Source organism: Anabrus simplex, chromosome 9, assembly GCF_040414725.1.
Source record: "Anabrus simplex isolate iqAnaSimp1 chromosome 9, ASM4041472v1, whole genome shotgun sequence".
Classification (NCBI taxonomy): Eukaryota; Metazoa; Arthropoda; class Insecta; order Orthoptera; family Tettigoniidae; genus Anabrus; species Anabrus simplex.
In genome coordinates this window covers 19,758,099-19,781,495 of record NC_090273.1, presented here as the reverse complement: position 1 = coordinate 19,781,495, position 23,397 = coordinate 19,758,099, and the positions used below count along the sequence as shown (strand labels likewise).

General features: G+C 39.0%; 1 protein-coding gene across 1 annotated transcript in view; it reads right to left on the bottom strand.

Annotated features, from left to right (window-relative positions):
- LOC136881205 (ral GTPase-activating protein subunit beta) overlaps positions 1-23,397 on the bottom strand; it is a 179,943-nt gene that overhangs the window by 49,761 nt on the left and 106,785 nt on the right. Inside the window, exons 17-19 of the mRNA XM_067153914.2 lie at positions 6,509-6,735; positions 4,566-4,673; positions 1,246-1,441 (exon numbers count right to left, since the gene is read on the bottom strand). Of these exons, the coding sequence (XP_067010015.2) occupies positions 1,246-1,441; positions 4,566-4,673; positions 6,509-6,735 (531 nt within the window). The remainder of the gene's footprint in view (positions 1-1,245; positions 1,442-4,565; positions 4,674-6,508; positions 6,736-23,397) is intronic.

Genomic DNA, 23,397 nt, shown 5'->3' with positions numbered 1-23,397 from the left:
CAAGGGTCTAACCTTGGCCCTTTATTCTTTATTTTATATATTAATGATTTGCCCACTAGAATTAGGTTTTCTCACTGTTTATTATATGCTGATGATGTCAAACTTTATAAAGAGATAAAAAATGTTGATGATATGTTGAAATTACAATATGATTTGGATTACTTATACGCATGGAGTATTGAAAACTGTTTGCAACTTAATATAAATAAATGCTGTTTCCTTCAGATTTCAAATAAGAAAAATACATTGAATTATAAATATAAAATTAATAATGAAGAACTCAAAGTTGTCCACTCTGTTAATGACTTAGGGGTAATTGTTACAAGAAATTTATCTTTCAAGAAGCATATTAATACAATGGTTAATGATTCCTATAAGAAATTGGGTTTTATAATTAGAAATTCAAGAGATTTTTCTAACACGTATGCACTCACCTTATTATTCAATAGTATTGTCCGATCAAAACTTGAGTATTCATGTATAATTTGGTCTCCATGTTATAAATCTTACCAAAATCAAATTGAAAGGGTGCAGAAACGCTTTTTAAGATATATTTATTATAAAAAATATAAGATATTCCCCTTTAGAAATTATGTTTCATTTGAATTTTTGTTGAATGAATTTAAATATGTATCGCTAGCCAGTAGGCGTGTAATAGCCCAACAAATTTATCTCTATAAGATGGTTAATGCATTAATTGACGATAATAGTTCACTTCACGAGTTATGTTTTAATGTTAGAAAAGGAAATTTAAGATTTCGGCAATTGTTTATTACTCCAGTCTCCAAAACTGTATTTTTTAAGAACTCTCCGTTTATCGATATGTGTGAAACATACAATAACTTGGTTAATAAGTATCATATAGATCTTGACTTTGCTTATGAATATGACACATATGTAAATATATTAAAAGAATTTTTCTCGTCGAAGTGATTTGTTTATATGTATAATATTTACATGATTTTGTTACAATTTTTTTGTTTGATTTATTAACAGGCTTCTGTATACGATATATTGTTTCATCCATTTCATACAGAGCATTATCATCTCATTTACATAGCGTTTTCACATTTTCTTCTTTTTGGTATTTCTATGTTATTTGTTCAAATAATTTGTAAAAGCCACCTATAATTGGAGCGTGTCTCTGTTGGTGGCACATGTATTAAATAAATAAATAAATAAATAAATAAATAAATAAATAAATAAATAAATAAATAAATAAATAAATAAATAAATAAATCATACCTTGATCGTTACCCAGCGGCTCCTCCAGCAGAGCAAGAACAGTTGAGTTCTCAACGACAAAATACCGAAACCTCTCGACTGCCATCTCTCGGGTCACCTCCCCGCCAGTCCATGAATTACAGTGCTTAAGAAGAGACACTTCATCCAGAAGAGAAGACAAAGACTCTGCTCCGCAAGGTGATGGAAAATATCCAACCTATAGCACAGTATCAAAAGATGTTCAACTAACTATCTCTCACAACAGTTTCCACGTAAAGACATGAAGACAGAAAGAGGGTAGAGTAACAAACATACTCCAGAGAAATGAATAAAAATAATTGAGGAACCTTAGATATGCAACATACTTGGAAATGCAGTCTGTTCACATTGGGATATACAGTGAAACCTCATTAGTGCGTTCCTCATTAACACATTTTCCTGCTTAGCACGTCGTAAATTTGAAGGCCCAATTCTCTTTACAGATTATGAATCTCATTGTTAAATCCATATTGACGGTTGAAGTTCTTACAAAATTGTACAAAACTATTTTAATTCTCCTAGTCAATACCGCATATTTTTTACGTCCAATCAAGATGTAATACCAATATAGTTGGTCCATTATTGGACATTATAAATTTTCCAGCTAACTCATTTCTGGTTGTCAACGTTTCGCCCCAGTGTGCTAAATTGGGCTCATCAGTTGGTAAATAGCAAAACTACCAAGACGCATGGCTAGTGCATACCATGGAGGCCAATGCACTATGAGAGACTTTGTCCCATTTTCAAAAATTGATGCCTGTCTGGCCATCAGATGAACAAATATTTCAGGTTCCCTATCAAATCTTTATCAATCAAGACGTTTTGCGAGGAAGAAGAGACATCATCACACTTTTAATAAAAGAGACCTTAGCTTAACTCCTACTAGAACTTCTTTTTCAGTTCCCTTTCCAGCTCTTTCCTGGGTTGGGTTACGAATCAAAGACCTCCATCATTCCTCCAATATCATCTAAAGTCTTCCTGCATCCAATATTTCTATCTTTCCTCTTTTCTTCTCTATGCTCTCTTCAATTACTCCCTCTTTCTACACAGAGCTGCCACTGTCTTTGTCCTATCATGTGTTTCTTTTCTTGTTCCCATCTCTATACCTGACCTGATACTCTCTTGCATGGTATCCATCCATCTCTTTCAATGCCTCCTTGTGGTCTCTATCCTCTTTACTTCACTAGCTGAAGGTCACACGGACTGAAACATGTGCTGATAGCCTAATATGTATTTATATGAAGGTGGATCAAATATAAATGGGAATTTGAATGTACCACTGCTGTTGGTAATAATTCTGAGGCGGGGCTTTGACAGGATGTTGCTGAGGGTGTCTGGAGGAGTAGTTTGTGTGCGCGAACGACAGTGGAGAGCTAGGTTGCTTCAGTATGCCACGAGTGAGTAATAGGTACATACGTTTGATGTGCAATGCATGATTATCAAATTTCTCGCAAAAGAGGGCACCAAACCTTCAGAAATTTTGAGATGGTTCTGCCCACAGTTTGGGGAAGAAACACTTCCGTAGACTCAAGTGTATGAGTGGGCTAAAAAATTTGTGGCAGGAAGAGAAGCTGTGGAAAATGAACATCATGAAAGGAGACCACGGACAATCATCACTGCAGACAACACGGTTGCCATTTGTGTCATTACTGGCGAAGATGGGGAATAAAAATTTAGCAAATTGTTTTTTTTTTTCTATTTGCTTTACGTCGCACCGACACAGATATGTCTTATGGCGATGATGGGATAGGAAAGGCCTAGGAAGTGGAAGGAAGCGGCCATGGCCTTAATTAAGGTACAACCCCGGCATTTGCCTGGTGTGAAAATGGGAAACCACAGGAAACCACGGAAAACCATCTACAGGGCTGCCGACAGTGGGGCTCGAACCCACTATCTCCAGATTACTGGATACTGGCCACACTGAAGCGACTGCAGTTATCGAGATAGCCATAGGAATAAGTTACGGAAGGGTTCAAATCATCAACCGAAATGAACTCCATTTCAGAAAATTGTCTGCCAGGTGGGTTCCTTGTCTCCTCAACCAGGAACAAAAAACTTTACACCAGGAAGTTTGTCAGAGATTCCTGCGTCGCTACGAGGAGGAAGAAGAAGATTTCTTGTGTTGTATTGTGACTTGTGATGAAGCTTGGGTGCATCATGACACCCCACAGTCAAAGCAAGCAAGCATGGAGTGGCAGCGAAGAGATGAAGCAAGCCTGTTCACAGCCAAAACACTCCCATCTGCTGGAAAGATTCTTGCAACCGTTTTCTGGGATTCCCTGGGCGTTTTGCTGGTGGATTTTCTTCATGAAAAAAGGACAATTAATGAAGCCTATTACTGTTACCTTTTGGATAAAGCAAAACCTGCGTATTGCAACAAGCGACGACGGCAACCGATCCGAAATGCCATTCTTCTCCATCACAATGCAAGGCCGCATACTGCCGCTTTAACGCGGGAAAAACAGGAGGAAATTCACTGGACACGTCTGGAACACCCTCCATATAGTCCAGATTTATCGCCCTGCGACCACCATTTCTTTGGAACACTCAAGCAAGATCTAGGACAGCGGTTTAATGATGCAAGTGTAGAAGAGTTTGTGCGCAACTGGCTCCGCAAACATCCCTCTTGTTTCTATAAAGACGGCATCAAAACCTTACCGATCCGATAGAGAAAATTTATACCGAAGGCAGGACCCCCCCATGGCAGTACATCCCGGAAGGGCCTTGGCCTACCAAGTGACCGCTGCTCAGCCCAAAGACCTGCATATTACGAGGTGTTGTGTGGTCAGCACACCATATCCTCTCGGACATTATTCTTGGCTTTGTAGACCGGGGCCGCTATCTCACCATCAGATAGCTCCTCAATTTTAATCACGTAGGCTGAGTGGACCTCGAACCAGCCCTCAGATCCAGGTAAAACCCCCTGACCTGACCGAGAATCGAACTTGAGGCCTCCGGATAAGAGGCAGGCACACTTCCCCTACACCACGGGGCCGGCATCGAAGGCAGGACAATATGTAGAAAAGTTACCTCTATATGTGTATTTTTTTGGTTGATGCAATAAATTAAAAAAAAGAAATCCGTTCATATTTGATATACTAGTATAACATTCCATTTAAAGAAATGATTTTATTATTCAAAGTCAATATGGAACAAACATGGTATTCGTCAATTGTAGTAACAACAATTCAGACCACCTCGTAGAAGGTCCAGACCCATTTCAAGTTCTGTACATGAGCATGCAAGTTTTCCTAACTGTAGACCTTTTTGAAGATACCATAATTAATAATTTGAGACTTCACCTGTTCAAGTATCACAGACAGTAAAGCTTCAGCAGCATCTCGAACACGCATGGAAGCAGGCTTCAGTTCTTTCTCATCTTTCATCTTGATTGGTTCGCCAGGTTTGCCCTGAAAATGGCATCAAAAGAGTAATGATTAGATTGCTCATGTAATATAGGCCTACACACATCAAAATTTGATTAATACAAAAAAAAAACAATTTAATGATACATACTAAAATGAATCTTTTCAAGAGTAAATGAATATAAGTGAAATTATCTTCGTAGTTATCTCACACAAGGCAGTGGCAGTGACGACGACAACAATAAATAGCATCATCATCATCATCATCATCATCATCATCATTTTCCAGCTCCTGTTTCCCGGAACTGGTGTACAAGCGCTTTCCTCTTCATGTCAAAGTATAGTTTCTTTTCCTGTATGTCCTTCCACTTGACATTCCTTCTTGCTGACCTCCAATTTCACTGTGTCTATGCATCGATTCCTTGGTCACCCTACTGGCCTCTCCCCTTTCACTTCTCTGTCAAATTAATTTCTTGCTGTTCTCATTCTGTCTACCCTCATAACATGTCCAAACCATTGTATTCTCTAGGCTACCTTTTGAAGAGACTAAAGCAGAAGTAATATCACTGCCTCGTCGCACTTCCCTTGGTTGTCAAATGAACCAGCGTGCGATTGAAATTGTACTGCAGCACTATGACACACCACAGTTCATAGATTGTAACTGAGGCACATTTAAAAGAATGCATTAATGTATTTGTATCAGTGGAGTCCCATACCACCACATAACGGCTACATCTTAAAATAATTAATTTACTGAATTAAATTATGTATTAACCACAATCTCACGCTTAAAGTATTGCGAACAAATTTTTTGCAATGCACAATAAGCTTTACACACACTGAATTATTATTATCATAATATACTGTATATTAGGCCTACATATTTTATTATTTATCAATCACTATTATTATCTAAATATATGGCCTGATTTCAGTCAAAGACCGGACCAGGAATGGAATGATAAATTGCGCCGGCTGGAGGGGTCTCTCAGTAGTACTCCCACCGCTCGGAAATGCTTATGAAAAACAATTATTTCTCTCTCACCAGATGTAAAAATCTTTTGTTTCTTTTTCTGATAACAGTCTGGTGAGTTTTTGTTCCAATCCACTGCATGAAGGTCTATGTACACACATTATACAATATGGAGAAAGAGTAAGAATAAACCAACAAATGTATATGAGGCCCGAAGAATTAATTAGCACACAATAAGCACATACACTGTTTTTGATAGCAAAGCACACTGATCAAATTCTCACTAATGTTTTAAACAGACTATGATAGTAACTGCACCCATGTGGTCAAGACATCTAAGAAGTATGACAGTTCCGTATTGGCAATACCATTGTCGTAACTCGTGCTGACATTCCCTTGCCTCTCTCCTACCATGTGACAACATCGTAGCTGCAACCCCTCTCACCCACGTCTTCCCCTGGCCAATACCCTCTCTTCCGCTTTAGTCTGCTCAAAAGGTGGCCCGGAGTACAGCCTGCGTCTTTCTAAAAGCTCAGGAACAGGTATTTTGATGCATGCCTCTTTCTTATTTTCTTCATTTCTAATCTTGTTTTTCCCGGCCCTTTGGTTCGTTGTTCATTGGTTAATAATAATAATAATAGCATTTTGTGTGGCTATTGTCAGCCTGGTGCAACCAGCCCTCAGACATGGAGAAACTAGATGTGTGCGTTGAAGACAGCCTGCACCTTTAGTCCCAGGGCCAAGGATATTAATCATTCAAGAATAAAATCCTTCAACCTAGCTGGGAATCAAATCCGAGCCCCAAAACCAAAAGCCAAGGCAGTGAGCACTTGGCCATGTAGCCAGTAGTAGTGTTGGTGGTGGTTGTTCCCCATCCCATTTTTGATCAAATATAACTTCTATCTACCTGAGACTTGGTGCCTGATATGCCCAACTCAACAACTTCGAGCACAGTGGTGAGCCCCTCCTTGTCTTGTAGTAGGTATGGGTGAGCAACAAGCCACACAGCAGCACACTGGAATGCTGCCACTATGGTGGAGTGCAGGTCCTTGGAGTGGGCCTGAGGTGGTCGCCAGCACTGAGATACGATGTAGTCGCACAGCCACTTGACAGCTCGCTTACATTCCAATGCATCTGTAGAGAGGAGAACCATCAAAACATTTAGCACCTGGGTTTACTTAAACAGTTTATAACGGGACTGTCCTCATACTACTCCAATAGCGTAGAGGCGCGCGGCTGTGAGCTTGCATCCGGGAGATAGTAGGTTCGAATCCCACTATCAGCAGTCCTGAAGATGGTTTTCCGTGGTTTCCCATTTTCACACCAGGCAAATGCTGGGGCTGTACCTTAATTAAGGCCACGGCCGCTTCCTTCCAACTCCTAGGCCTTTCCTATCCCATCATCGTCGCCATAAGACCTATCTGTGTCGGTGTGACGTAAAGCCCCTAGCAAAAAAACTACTCCAATAAAATAAAAACATTACCATAAATTGATGAATCTACCTCAGTGCTTCTGTTAGATAGCGATGGGTTGAATCAGTTCATTCGTATGAAATATTTCACTCATTCACACTCTTTATTGTGGATCGTTCAAATGAAGTAGTTTGTTCATGAAGTCTGACGAAGCTGCTATGTTATTCAGCTGCGACATCGTTCACAGTCTCACTCACCCAATAAAGCATAATACTTAATAATATTATCAACAAATGGCAGAGTATGTAATTATCGACATCCAATGGCTTAAAAGGAGAACAATAAATCTTTGATTTCCACCTATTCAATACATGTATTGAATGTACTGAATAGGTGGTAATCAAAGTTTTATTGTTCTCCTTTTAACAGACTTTCAATACAGAAAAAATGAGGGTCTCTTCCAATGGCTTACCCGCTTACAGCATCTAGATGATGGATATGATGGTTGATGGGGACAAGGTATAAGAGATTAACAGTCCTTTGTAGCAAAGTGGCGAACAAAAAACTATGCTTTCCATAGTCCACTGCAAAGAATGATGAGAAATGTGAGTAAGTTGGATATAGATATATTTAACTGTTCACACTCTCACCTAATGAAAAAGAAGTTAGGAAATTAAATGTATTAAAAAATTAATCATTAGGTAACCTAGCCTATTTGTCATATAATATTGTATAGTGAGAATTTGATATTTACATTACCAATTTCTCCTTACGCCTTACGTAAAAATTTCTTAGTTGCATATTAGCAAATTTGTAACGTGATTTTATGCCGTCTATTATTATTAGGTGAACCCGAGGTAATTAGATACAGACACGAAAACAGGGAACAAAACCAATCAAAATTAATCGCGGTGTGCTTCAAGGCTCCCCTTTGTCACCGGCATTATTTAACATTGATACCAATCATATTGTGGAAGGACTATCTGAAGATTCTTTAGCAAGGAATTATGGTTACTTGATTGCAAACGAGGAGCCTAACCTCACTATAATGTGTTTCGCCGACGATACGGTAATATTTGGGAAAAAGACTGAATCTGCTGCCGAACTAGCTAGGATCGCCATAGAAAAATTTAAGGAACTCGGCCTGGATATCAGTGCTTCAAAATCAGCTTGTCTTTCTATCAACAAAGGTCAGCTAACGGAGGAGAATATCATCATTAATGATGACTGTGAAATTAAATCACAGTGCAACGGAAGTGCCATTCGTTACTTAGGTGTGAATTTCATCAATGTTGTCCTGGGACCTTCCCGGCACGGAGCGAACAGCGCACACATTCGCTGTCATCTTGATGGCCCTTCTCCATTCTGCACAGGATAAGCCTCGGTGATCTCTTATCCATTTGTTCCCTGGCGTGTATTCCTGGAAGAGTCCAAGCACTGATATCCAGGCCGAGTTCCTTAAATCTTTCTATGGCGATCCACAGCCAATCCAAAACAAGTCACCACCCCCTCAGAATGTCAGCATTAAGCTCCACGCAGACACAGGCGAGCAGTGCACCTCCAGCCTTCCTAGCGGTAGGGTAACAAGAGCGAGGAGTAACGGAGTGATTACAGGGTCTTTTTTTAAACTCGTGCCATGTGTCAGGGAAACACGGATGGAAGGTGATAGTGCGCCCGGATGACTCATTTGCTGAGAGATATATTGCTTCATGATTATGCTGCTGGGTTGACATGAACCTTACATAGTCAATATTATAAAACAAGTGGATGTGCAAGGCTGTCATGCGAGTGTGAGGCAACACCTAATATAGGTGCAATTCTTTAGGTTTCGATGATAATTAACAAAGCATCATCAGTTGAGGTTGACTGAGTTCATTCTCAATCAATCGATCAATCAATCAATCAATCAATCAATCAATCAATCAATCAATCAATCAATCAATCAATCAATCAATCAATCCTGATATGCATTTAAGGCAGTCGCCAGGTGGTGGATGCCCTATTTGTTGTTTTCCTAGCCTTTTCTTAAGTGATTGCAAAGAAATTGGAAATTTATTGAACATCTCCCTTGGTAAGTTATTCCAATCCCTAACTCCCCTTCCTATAAATAAATATTTACCCCAATTTGTCTTCTTGAATTCCAACTTCATCTTCATATTGTGACCTTTCCTACTTTTAAAGACACCACTCAAACGTATTTGTCTACTGATGTCATTTCACGCCATCTCTCCACTGACAGCTCGGAACATACCACTTAGTCTAGCAGCTAGTTTCCTTTCTCCTAAGACTTCTCAGCCCAAAATCTGAAACATTTTTGTAATGCTACTCTTTTGTTGGAAATCACCCAGAACAAATCAAGCTGCTTTTCTTTGGATTTTTTCCAGTTCTTGAACCAAGTAATCCTGGTGAGGGTCCAATTCACTGGAACCATATTCTAGTTGGGGTCTTACCAGACACTTATATGCCCTCTCCTTTACATTCTTACTACAACCCCTAAATACCCTCATAACCATGTGCAGAGATCTGTACCCTTCATTTACAATCATATTTATGTGATTACCCCAATGAAGATCTTTCCTTATATTAAGACCTAGGTACTTATAATGATCCCCAAAGGGAACTTTGTGAAACTCACAACCTGACTTTTAACCCCGTTTATCATCATAACATTACCTGCTATCCATCTCAACATTATCAAGGTCATTTTTCAGTTGCTCACAATCTTGTATAACCTCCAATTATGTTTGCCATCATGTTATCCTTAGCTGACTCCATTGCTAGATTCAATTTCCTAGTAAGTTCCTTCAATTTCTCCTTACTTCCACAGCCATTTCTAACTATTTCTTTCCAACCTGCACCTCCTTCTTAGTCTCTTTACTTTTCTGTTATAAAATAGTAGATCTTTATTATTCCTTACCACCTTTAAAGGTACAAACCTATTTTCACATTCCTCAACAATTGCTTTAAACCCATCCCAGATTATGTTTACATTTTTATTTACCGTTTTCCACCGATCATAGTTATTTTTAAAAATCTCCCTCATGCCTGTTTTATCAGCCATATGGTACTGCCTAATGATCCTAATTTTAATATCTTCCTTTCTTTCACATTTATTTTTAACTACCACATAAACAGCCCTGTGATCGCTAATAACATCCATGACTTCGGTTTCTCTATAGAGTTCATCTGGTTTTATCAGCACCACATCCAGAATATTCTTCCCTCTAGTTGGCTCCATCACTTTCTGAATCAGATGCCCTTCCCATATTAACTTATTTGACGTTTGTTGGTCATACTTCCTGTCATTCACATCACCTTCCCAATTGACATTTGGTAAACTGAAATCACCCGCTACAATCACGTTCCTTTCCTTATCGTTTCCCACATACCTGATTATCTTATCAAATAATTCTGAATCAGCATCTGCGCTACCCTTTCCTGGTCTGTACACTCCAAAGACATCAAGTTGCCTATTATCTTTTACTGCAAAATACAGCCATAGCAACAGAAGACAAACTATGCTCCCAGACCAAGTGACTTTCTTAGCATCTACCAGAGTGGGGGAGAGTATAGAGTTCACAAAATCTGCAGCACGACTGATGCACTGGATATTAATTTATTTTTTAATATTTCTTTTAGTCACACCATTACCAACAGGTCTTATGGCGATGATGGGATAGGAAAGGGCTATAACTGGTGAGGAATTGGTCATGGCCTTAATTAAAATGTACAACATTTGCTTGGTGTGAAAATTAGAAACAATCTTCAGCGCTGCAAATTAAATTTGTTTTAAAGACAGTGTGAAAATCTAAAAACCAGAAGCTTTCATCCGAGTGCCTCACCAGATCCATTCATTCATCCGATCTCTCAAATGAAGCATAACAAAAATCAGTCCAGGGTTTTAAATGTACAGATGAAAATGATGATGATGATGATGATGATGATGATGAAAACAATCATAACTGTGAGGTAGATAATTGGCAGTCCATAGCAGACTATTATTAAAAGAAGAGTAAAAAGAAAAAAGTAATCTAGTTTTATGTGAAATCCAAACCACAGGGAAATGACTGTTCCCATAGTTGACCGCAATTTTAACAGCAGCTGCCTTGGCGAGAAGTCAGAGACAATGCCACTCTGCTATCATGCCCCTTTTAAAGAAAAGTTTTTTACCATATATTGAGAGCTATAAATGGTTTTATAGTATTACACACCATCAGAGAAATATTAAGAGGAGCATGTTTCCTACACTCTTCATAATCTGCAAACACAACAGTTCTAACATAACTAGTGTTTCCACAATGCAAGTAACTGATGGAACTAGTTCTTCCAATACTCTAATTCAAATAAGGGGTAAATTACCTCAAAAATATTACACAAGATATCTATAGTATTTCTCTAGCTATTAACTAGATAATCTAACCAGCATCTACAGGGTGTCTCTACTGGACTAATGCTAACCAATATTCTTTGTATGGCAACCTTAGAGCTGGTTTACATGGGCCATTTTCAGTGGCCCACTTGTCCGACTGCACTCGTGCATGACAGCAACTAGTAAGGTAGATGCTGGCCACATCCAATTATGTTAATGAGCGAGAACTGCAAGATGATGTTGCTTTCTACATTGTGGAGAAAAACCAACACAACCGAGCAGTTCATCTTCATCCTTTATTTGTAGTTTGATTATTACAAGGACTATTCAACACACTACTCCAAGATCTACGGTAAAACGACTAAAAGTTTTTTATTTTTTATGTTAAGATAATTCCAATATAATCCGTCCATTATTGGACATTATAAATTTTCCAGCTAACTCGTTCTTGGTTGCCAGCGCTTCGCCCCAGTGTGCCAATTTGGGCACACCTACCAAGACGCAAGGATAGCACATACCGTGGAGACCACTGTGTAGGCTACTTGGAGCCACTGGCAGTGCCAATACCTTATGAGAGATTTGGTCTCGTTTACAATAATTGATGCCTGCTAGGCCATCAGATCATATAGATGTTGATACCCATAGGAAACCTGAAATATTTGTCCTGAATGAGTATATTCATAATTCCAATATAATTGGTCTGTTATCAGACGGTATGCACTAGTCTTGGTAGGTGTGCTGGTTACCAACTGATGAGCCCGAATTGGCACACTGGTGGGAAACGCTGGCAACCAAGAATGAGTTATCATCATCCTTGAACCATCTCCAGTTGCCCGGGTGTGGTACAAGAACACCCTCCCCTTTGTCTATCCAGGTACATTTCTTCCTTCTCAATTTGATGGCATTCCACTCCTCTTCCTTCCAGGTCCTTCTTTACTTGACTGATCCACCATTTCCTTGGTCTGCCTCTACGTCTTTTGCATTCCAGTTCCTTTTCTAGCCATTTTCTTCTCATTCGATCCATCCTTTTTACATGGCCATATCATTTGAGTCTTGCAGCTTGAAGTTTGCTACTATCTCTACTTTTGATCATACAGGTTTCAAGGGTATATGTAGTTACTGGCACAAAATATACCTGATAAAGGGTTCTCTTTGTACTTTGTACTTAAAGATATTTGGTTATCCCATAGAAGAAACCTAAGTTGGTGATAAAATTGAGTAAGCTGGAAAATTTATAACGTCCAACAGACCAATTATATCAGAATTATGAATTTAGTCACTCAGAACAAATATTTCAGGAACGAATATTATTTTAGGATGTCGAAGAATTAGTTCACTCCTCTGTATTAAGGCTTTGTTTGCTTTCAATACAGCTCGTATGTGGCTCGAAAGTGTGCGGACGATTACAACAACGAGGAAATGGCTGCAGTGGGAGGTAGCTGCGGCACAGTTTAGATGCACCTCTGCTATCACCATACTCAATCGTGTGACCATTAGCGAGGGCGAGCCATTACCTAGCCATTAACACCTATTAGGGCTGCTGCTATGGCACTGTGTAAATGCACCCATTTCTTTTCAGGAATTTCGAGAAGTAGCCACTGGCTGTGAAACACGTTGGCCACTAAAATTAGTCCCACGTAAACCATCTCTTAGATACTGAAATTTAAACCAACAACCAACCTGACAATCAGTAGCGGCGATTAGGAATTAAAAGTGAGGGCGGGGGGCAAAATTGTACAGACAACAAAAACTATCCGGATTTATGGGATATATCAAGCGGGGAGGGGGTATATACATCAAAACTGAAAATTTGTAAGTTTTTGAAGCTCTCTAAACAAATTTCCATGGAGAGGTAAAGGTTGACAGTTTACCAACTGAAGTGCGGTAATAATAGATTTGAGATTTTGATTCAATACTATACAATAAAACTTTCACCAGAGGAACAATATTACACATTTATTACAATTAAATAGAAGTACGGCATGATTATACAATTAAAATTCATTTAGTTTTTTACTACACACTAACAAACTAACAGACACTAAAGCGACTGCCAGACTGATTGATGCTCGCGGCAAGTGGATGAACCATACGTCACCGAGCTTGATTGCTGCAGTCGCTTAAGTGCGGCCAGTATCCAGTATTCGGGAGATAGTAGGTTCGAACCCCACTGTCGGCAGCCCTGAAAATGGTTTTCCGTGGTTTCCCATTTTCACACCAGGCAAATGCTGGGGGCTGTACCTTAATTAAGGCCACGGCCGCTTCCTTCCCACTCCTAGCCCTTCCTTGTCCCATCGTCACCATAAGACCTATCTGTGTCGGTGCGAAGTAAAGCAAAAAAACAACCATACCTCAGTGTCCATGACCTTGCAAGAAAACCCTGCTACCCTTCCTCACAGCATATGCAAAGTCTCCACTACCTGCTGTGACACTACACAAATAGGTTAGCTGCGACGAACAACATTCTGTGTGTAATACCATTAATAATTAAAGAAAATAAGGAAAGAATTAGCTCATAAAACAACAGGGCTTGTACACATTGCTCTTTTTTTTGTTGTAATAATTCATATTTTCATCCAGCTAAAATTGAATAAAAATATGTTTTCTCCACAAAGTGGGGAGGCGAGTGCCCCCCACCCCACCTAATCGTCGCTACTGCTGACAATTCAATACATACAGAGGTGATCAAACTTTTTTGATAAAAAGACACAAGCTAAGTTCTTATCAATAAGGAACAAATTTCTTACACCTTGTTTAATGGTTTCTGTTACATAATATGTGGCCAAATCTGAATCAGCGTCTTGTCAGTGTGTTTCTCTAGGATTGTATTCTTTGTCTAATTCCTTCTTGATCATGGGTCCATAATTTTCTAACGCTAGATCAAGGCATCACATGGCCATATATTTCTTCTATAGATTTTCCTATGCCAATGAGCCATGACCAGGAATGCTTCTCTGCTAGAACACACTCTTGAGTTAAAGAAGAAGTCGATCATCGAGTACTTTCACAATTAATTCCGTTGTGTGAATAAACTTGTTTGGTCTTTCTATCACTCATATCAACTTGTGTGGTTTTTTTTCTTTTTTTTTTTCTTTTTTTCCCAGCTTCTCTCTTATCCCATGCTTCCTACAACAACCCAGAAATTCTGACAAGATATTGGTAGGACCCATAAACACATTTTTTTCTTTCTCTAGCGTTAACCTTTCACATTTTACAGTATAGAAACTTCAAGACTAACTACATAGACTGCATTAAAACAAAACGTAGTAAAACATATCCTGAACTACAGGAATTACACTATAAGAAGTAACTACTAACATATCCTGTACACATCTTGGGAGGGGTCTCAACCTTACCTCAGTCATTAAAATTCCACAGCAGAGCAGAACATAAGATATCTATTTAAAGCAAGGGTTCAACAGCTAACTCCACAACAATATGATTATGAGACTGCAGAGAAGGTAATAACAAAGTAAAAGATTACCAGGCATCTATGAAAGCGAGTTTATCTCCCAAAATTTAGTCATAAATGCCCTTAACGTTTCAAACTAATTGGATCAAATGTTTTGCTCACATTTTGTTCACTTTCTAATCCCCACAACAGTGATAGAATTACTTCCTTAAATTTATATTGTAAACTAATTAAATATTTGTTAACTAAGGTTGTAATACAACCAAAAAAAAAATTGAAAATAGTGATTCAGGTGCTTTAGAAAACAAAAATCGATTACCAATAACAATACAATCATTAATGGATATACAGTTGAACCTGCTTTATACGTAACTCTGTTCTGTGTAATTCGTATTTGTACATAATTTCCTTTAGGTCCCATCAAAATGTAATTTAAAAGCGTGTTAATTAAACCTTATTTATATGCGATACGTGATATGTTTATAAGTAATTCGCTGTTATACGTATTAAGTGTCAGTGAAATATAACTGAGTTTTGCGTAATTGTAATAATCACGTGCTTTTTAAAAAGAAACTACTGTATTTACGAAGTTTCCTCTTTGTCGGCGTAGGGGGAAGTAGAGCGGTTGGGTTTCGGTGCTGAAACAGAACACAAAGAGTTTCGCCGAGTGACATTGTTGGCCCTTACTTACTGGCGGCTGACAAAGGCCAACCCTTTCGCTCTCTATTTCGCTCCTCCTCTACGTTCGTCGTTTTTGACCTTCACGATGCCGCCAAAGATTAAAATACATTACGAGCAAAGTGGGTGGTTTTGGTGCGGAAACAAAAGAAAATACAGTAATTTGTTTCAATATGAGAATTTCTTTCGTGGAAACAATGGAGAAGTAAAATGTCCACGGAGCCGGTATTTGGTGTTTACTGTTGAACAGAAGTTTTGTCATTTAGTTGCTTTTGATTAGCCATGGAGAACAGAAAAAGGAGAAGTTATACCATAGATGAAAAAGTAACATTTTTACGTGAAATAGACGATAATCCACACAAAACAAAACCTGAAATTGCTTCAGATTTATAGATTGCTTATACCACGCTATGTACAGTCATGTAAAAGAAATGCTATTTTGGATGAGTTCTTAAAAGTGGGTTCAAAATCAGCAAAGCGCAGCCGTCAGCAAAAGTGGGCTGGAGCTCTACTAATTAGTGGCAACATGTTGAAGGCAAAGGCGATAGATTTAGCTAAAATGATCAGTATCACTGCTGATTTTAAGGCTTCATCAGGATGGTTGCAAGGATTTAAAGATCGTCAGGGAATCACAGGGAGAACAATTTGCGGTGACTCAAAAGCTGTGGACGACGTCACGGTGCAACATTGGAAAGAAGAGGTTCTGCCGGGTATTGTAAGCAATTATCTGCCTCCAAATGACTACAATTGTGATGAGACTGGCCTATTCTATAATCTCCTTCCTAGTAAAACATTAGCTGAAAAAGGTGACTCATGCCACGGAAGGAAGGAAAGAAAGTAAAATTCGTGTAACAGTACTTCTCGCCACCAATGCAGATGGATCTGACAAACTTCCTCCACTTGTGATAGGAAAATCAAATAATCCTAGGTGTTTTAAGATTGAGAAAACAAAACCTACGGAATATGAATCAAACAGAAATTCCTGGATGACTATGCTTCTAATGGAACAGCGGTTGAAAAAACTGGAAATTAAAATGAAAAAAAAAAAAAAAACAGAAGAAGATCCTTCTTCTTATGGATCGATGTGAGCACATCCACTTCAAATAGTTCTGGAGAATGTCCAAGTGAAAGTTTTCCCTCTTAACTGTACCAGTGTTATACAACCGCTTGATTTGGGCATCATTGCAAATTTCAAAGTGCATTATAAAAAATGCTGGTTCAACATTTAATTAACAATGAGTAATACAGGAAGTGAACCTCTCTCCTTTAATTTGCTACAAGCCACAGACTTTATTTTGGCTGCCTGGAAGCAGGTGTCATCCTCCACAATCAGCAACTGTTTTGGCAAAGCTGGTGTCTGACTAAAAGAGTTTGCCTCTAATGATGATTATGGGGACAAAGTTTTGTCTGGCAATGAGCTTACGCTACCGGAGGGTGTAGATACTTTTGTGCATTCCGATGATAAGCTGACTGTATTTGGAGAACTATCGGATGAAGAGATTATTGCTGATGTATGCCAACAACGCGGTGGTGATGGACCAGCTACAAGCGATAGTGACTGTGATGGAGATCGAGGTAACGACTTGAATCTTGAAACACCTAAACTGAGTGATGTGTTAAGTGCAATCGATGTGTGTAGGCGTTACATCAGTGCAAAATTTGTAGTGAAAATGCTTTGAATTCATTAATAAGTTTGCAAAAGAAGGTTTAAAGTCTTAATGCAAGAAAAGTGAAACAAGCCGAACTATCTGATTTCTTTAAGGCTAGACCAAGTTCAAAATAATATTTTCTGTCTTAATGTATTTATTATTTGCAAGGATTTACACATGTAGGTCTATTCCGTTGGTTTTTCAGTAAATATGTGATGTATTGTGTAAGTCTGATTTCTAAGTAATTCTGAGTTACACATAGTTTTTTTCTTCTCCTTGATAAACGTATAAGTCAGGTTCAACTGTATCATCAAACTGTCTAGAATCAACCACTATGCAGTTTCTTATTGAAGATTTATTGTTACCGAACTGTGTATGTGCAGCCACTGTCGGCTGACTGAAACAACTTCAAGTTACTGCCGACATAGAAGTACAAAGCATAATTATGTAGCAATCCATGTAAAAAAAGAGTAAAAATTACAAATGCAGGGTCTAAATTTTACCAATTTAGCCTTCTTCAATTTGACTGAATTACACAAATGTATAGTTTTGCTCCCAGAATTTCATGTTTTAACAACAAACACTAATAAACATTTTTTCTTACCATCCAAAAATTTCACAAGGTAAAATTGTATTCTAGTACGAAGTACATGGTAACACAGTTCACAGTACTCTTGACGTTAAATGTTATGGCACATAATTGTCTAATGAATGTAACAGCAATGGTCATGATAACGAACATGGCAATGTTTAAAAAAATTTGTAATTTTCGAAACTTCGTACACAACATAACCTCTGTCCTAACTATCCTACCACAACTATACTGTTATTTTGAAAGTAAGGTTCTCTATTCAATGATACACACATCAATCATTTTGGTATCCCACATGAGGGACCCAAGTTGAAATGTAGGTGTTCTTATGTAATTTTATGCCAGACAGTTAAGAGAATACATGAATGTGTAAAACTAACTAAATATTGAAACTTGTAAAACTTCAAATTTCCCCATCTGAGACACCTTACCCACTGACAAAAAATACATGACCACTCAAACATGGTGGTTGAGACCAACCAGCATGTTAGCAACACTTCATTTCCTTGCACTTCAAAGCAGTGGTCGACCCATTTGCCAGATTGAGTCGACCAGCTCTTCTGAATTTCTTTTCTTGGTCACCACAGCAATTTAGAACATGAAAGTTACAGGAAACATTATGAGCAATCATACAATATTTTAATTCTTAATGTAGTTTAGGTTCTCTGTGAAGTAGCATTGGAATTATACAGAAAAAGCAGTCGACTTTTAGACAGTTTGATTGTATCAAAAGAGTTATTTAAGTGCTTAATATACAATATTAACCATTTTGCAATAATGTGAAGAATATGGAGGTGGATGATAACAACCCCAGCAAAATTAATCAAATGGTTGCCTTTATAAATAACGATAGGGAACAATTCATGTTCGTCCCTTACTTGCTGACAGATTATCAAGTGCAAATCAAGTCAAATTTAAGAAGGTAGCGACATTGAAAGCAAGATATATTAGAATGAACAGAGTGATGGGTCAGTGTAGAAAGAGAGAGAATAAGAAAGAAAACAAAAGAGGAGAAAGCCAATCCACAAGGGCAAATCAAATAACAAGTTACACTAGCTCACCGCGAGAGCACGCTGTGTGTCCTGACAGTGGCCAATGCGGAGCAAGCTACAGTAATTGCTGACACGTCCAATAGGAAGGTTGGTGTGGTATCCCGTCGTGTTGTGTGTGCAGAGCGGGCTAGGCTGAATGGCGAGTGGATGTTAACTCCAAATAGAAGGTGTTTGCAAACGATCAGATTTCTATGGGATAAACGGCTCAATTGCACGGACATTCATTGTGAAATCACTGCTGTATATGGTGAGCGTGTAATTTCTCGCCCAGGTATTGTAAAGTGGTGTAAGCAATTTGACACCGGACGCATGGATCTCACGGACTAATATCGTGAAGGCAGGCCCGCAACTTCCAGTACCGTAGGCAAATGTTGACCATGTGGATGGCATCATTAGAGAGAATCAGCACATAACACTGCAGGAAATTGCCAGCATGCTGAACATTTTGTATGGCAGTGTGTTCTCCATTGTTCACCAGCACCTTGGATTTCCTAAAGTGTGTCAAAGATGGGTCCCACGTCTCCTCACTGATACTCACAAGGGACGTTTCCAATCGTCACTAGCATTTTTGTAACGGTATTCTGTGGAGGGCAAGGAGTTTCTGCGGTGAATCATCACAGGGGTTGAAACGTGGGTCTACCACTTCAGTCCCGAAACAAAGAGAACATCGATAGAATGTGTGCACACCACATCATCACCACGAAAGAAGGCCAAAGGTCCAACCTTCTGCAGGAAAGGTAATGGCGACTGTGTTCTTTGACATAGAGGGTGTGGTTCACGTGGAATTTACGCCAAAAGGCAGACAATCAACTCTGCTTCGTATTGTCAAACATTGAAGAGGTTGCATAAGTCGATTAAAGAACAGCGGCTGGAAAAACGGAGCGCCGGTGAGATTTTGTTGCACGAACAACGCAACACCTCACACGGCCCGCCAAACGTCCGAACTGCTGCAGCGATTCAAGTGGGAGGTACGCCAACATCCTCCATACAGTCCAGACTTAGAGCCATGCGATTATCATGTGTTCGGTAAGCTGAAAAACGATCTCGGTGGACGAAGATTCCGAAACGATGAGGAGGTGAAAGCAGCTGTCTCCAGGTGGTTACATAGCGCTCGAGGTGAAAGCAGCTGTCTCCAGGTGGTTACATAGCGCTGGAGGTGAAAGCAGCTGTCTCCAGGTGGTTACATAGCGCTGGAGGTGAAAGCAGCTGTCGCCAGGTGGTTACATAGTGCTCGAGGTGAAAGCAGCTGTCTCCAGGTGGTTACATAGAGCTGGAGGTGAAAGCAGCTGTCTCCAGGTGGTTACATAGCACTCGAGGTGAAAGCAGCTGTCGCCAGGTGGTTACATGGCGCTCGAGGTGAAAGCAGCTGTCTCCAGGTGGTTACATAGCGCTGGAGGTGAAAGCAGCTGTCTCCAGGTGGTTACATAGCGCTGGAGGTGAAAGCAGCTGTCGCCAGGTGGTTACATGGCGCTCGAGGTGAAAGCAGCTGTCGCCAGGTGGTTACATAGCGCTGGAGGTGAAAGCAGCTGTCTCCAGGTGGTTACATAGCGCTGGAGGTGAAAGCAGCTGTCTCCAGCGCTGGAGGCGATTTCTACGCAAAGGGAATCGGGAACCGTTCCGAGGGGACAATGAGGAAAAGTGAACTTACAGTACATTGTACGTTGTCAAAGCCGTGTTGTCTCTGTGTAAGTGGATTAATAAATAGCCATAACTTGGAAGTGTAACTTACTTTTTTGATTCTTCCTCATATTTGAAAATGGCAGTGTAAGAAAATGTGGGGGATTGCCCTTGTCCTAAACTGACCTGTCAATGGGATTGTCCTATCATGTGTTCCTGTCAATGCTCCTTTTTCTTTTCTTTCTATATATGAAATGGTAGTCTCTGTTATCTTTTCTGATTCATCACACCTAATCATCATGATAAAAACATTTCAGATTATAAACAGAAGTTCACTTGATGGTCAGAGAACACTAAAAAAAAACTTTATACTGGCACTAAAATGATACATTCTTCAAGATTAGAAAAAAAGACTATATCAGAATTACACCTCCGACCTAACAAAAGCTTTACCAAGTTTTCTCGTTGCTATTGATAAAACTTACACATGAAGTCAATATTTCCAACCTACAGCTGTTCTTCTCACTGCATATTGCCAGGAAGAGAAATGCATTCATATATCAGGACTTTTACCATCTAATTAATTTCAATTAAATCTCTACTACCCTGGGGAGAAATAGTCGAGAATCCACCAAAGTTAATATAGCTTGATTTTCTGACATTAAAAACTTTTAGACTGCAATCTCATAAATGTTCCATGAAATTGGTAACATTGAATAGGCTAATGCAATAATATATTTAACTCAGGAATAGAAAGAAGAAATTAAAAAATTTACCTGTTGGCTTTCTTGCTGCATGCAAACAGATAACACTAACATTAACACACACAGACTAGTCTAATATTGAGTTACAGTCAGGAGTTGATAGTTCAAGATAAATGGGACCAAGGCTACATCTGATCACAGTTCAGTTACAAAAGTACATTATATAAAATAACACTTCTGTTCACCATCAAATACTACATATATTTCATATTTTTTGTACTCATGTGTCAGTTGTGCAACAATTTCAAATTCTGTTAATTTTTTACTTTATTTCATTTCTAGTTGTCTGTCTGAAAATCTTCCAGCAGCATTTACACGTTGTCAGGACAGCAAAGAGTACCTAAACACGTGCAGTTAATTAGTGAGCACCTAGAAATCATTTATTAATAAAATCTGGATGAAATCAATGAAATGCATTAAGACCAATGAGTATAGTTCTTAAACGCAAATGGAACCTGTTATGGCAAATGCGATGAGAACTTTTTCAGTCCAAATTATTCACAAAAGTCAGCAAAAAATTTAGGAGGGTCCTTCTGCTTTTTATCATTAATCCAATGACAGTCAGTGATTTGAGGTAGTACCTTTCTCTAAATAAATTGACAGCTGCCTCACATACGCATTTTAAGCAGCATCGAGTATCTCAGGCTGGATTTTGTGAGTCTCAATCTTGATAGCAGGATCAATAATGTATCCATGAGGAGAGTTTAGCTTAAATGTGATGATATCTACCCGTTGATTGCTCTCAATACTAGGGAGCCCATGTATCTCTTTATGCTGGGCTGACTGGCTCAGATGGTTGAGGCACTGCCCTTCTGACCCCAACTTGGCAGGATTTATCCTGGCTGAGTCCGGTGGTACTTAAAGGTGGTCAAATACGTCTGCCCTGTATCGGTAGATTTAATGGCACGTAAAAGAATGCCTGCGGGACAAAATTCTGGCACCTCAGCATCTTCAAAAAATGCCAAAGTAGTTAGTGGAATGTAAAAACATTATTATTATTATTATTATTATTATTATTATTATTATTATTATTATTATTATTATTATTATTACTACTACTACTATTATTATTATTGGTTTTTTGTTCCTGAACATCAACAGTTAGTAGGACTGGCTCCGCGCTTCTGCTATGTTTAGGTGGGACCATTAGGAGTGGGGAGAGTGTGCTGTTAGATATTTCTTGCTGTTTCATCAGTGACGCTCATGATGTCGGAGCAAAAGGTGCACCCCACCATTGTGCAACACATAATTATAAAATTTCTTGCTCGTGAAGGAGTGACAGCAGCAGAAATTTGCCAGAGATTGACTGCACAGGTCAGTGATGAAACATTGTCAAAGACGTGTGTGTTTGCCTGGCATAGAAAGTTCAAGGAAGGACGAGAACATGTGGAAAATCAGCAACACAATCGCCGTCCTCGGACCAGCATTACGGATGAAAACATTTGTGCAGTTAAAGACATTACTGACGATGATCGACGGGCATGAGCAACACACAATCAATGCTGCTTACTACTGTGAACTGTTTAACAAGGCAAGGGTTGCACATCACCATAAAAGACGAGACCGATCGATTCAACAATGTGCGGCCCCATACTGCAGTTCTAACTGTCTCCAATGCACTGGACTACACCTAATCATCCTCCTTACAGCCCGGACTTATCGCCTTGTGATTTCCATTTGTTCAGACCGGTTAAGGAAGCTCTAGGAGGGCAACAATTTGAAGATGACGAGAGTGTGGCAGACTTTGTGTGCAACTGGCAGGTGACATGACCCTGTTCTTTTTATGATGAGGCCATCAAAAAGCTGCCCATAAGCTGGGACAAATGCATTTCCAAAGCAGGAAACTATGTGGAAAAGTAAATTGTAATTGCCTTGTGTTTTCCAATAAATGAACTTAAATAAAAAATAAAATCCTTTTTATATTTGATTCCCCCTCGTATTATTATTATTATTATTATTATTATTAGGGCTCGGAAGTTTAGGAAAAATCCTTTTTTCTTGCGTGTCCGAAGACGAGTCCCAACATAATATATGTTCGTTCTGGATCATTGTAGGCCAGAAAATTGTAATTTTATTGGGTCCTTTTTTGCCTTTTTGGCATTTATTTGTTTTTCGTCATCTTTCGACTACAATTTTACTGGCCATTCTTGATTTGAATCATATCTGACAAGAGAGAAAAAGAAATGAAATGAAAAAATTAAACTAGTGCTTGGAAAAAACCAGCTGTATCAAATTATGTGCAAGATGAGTG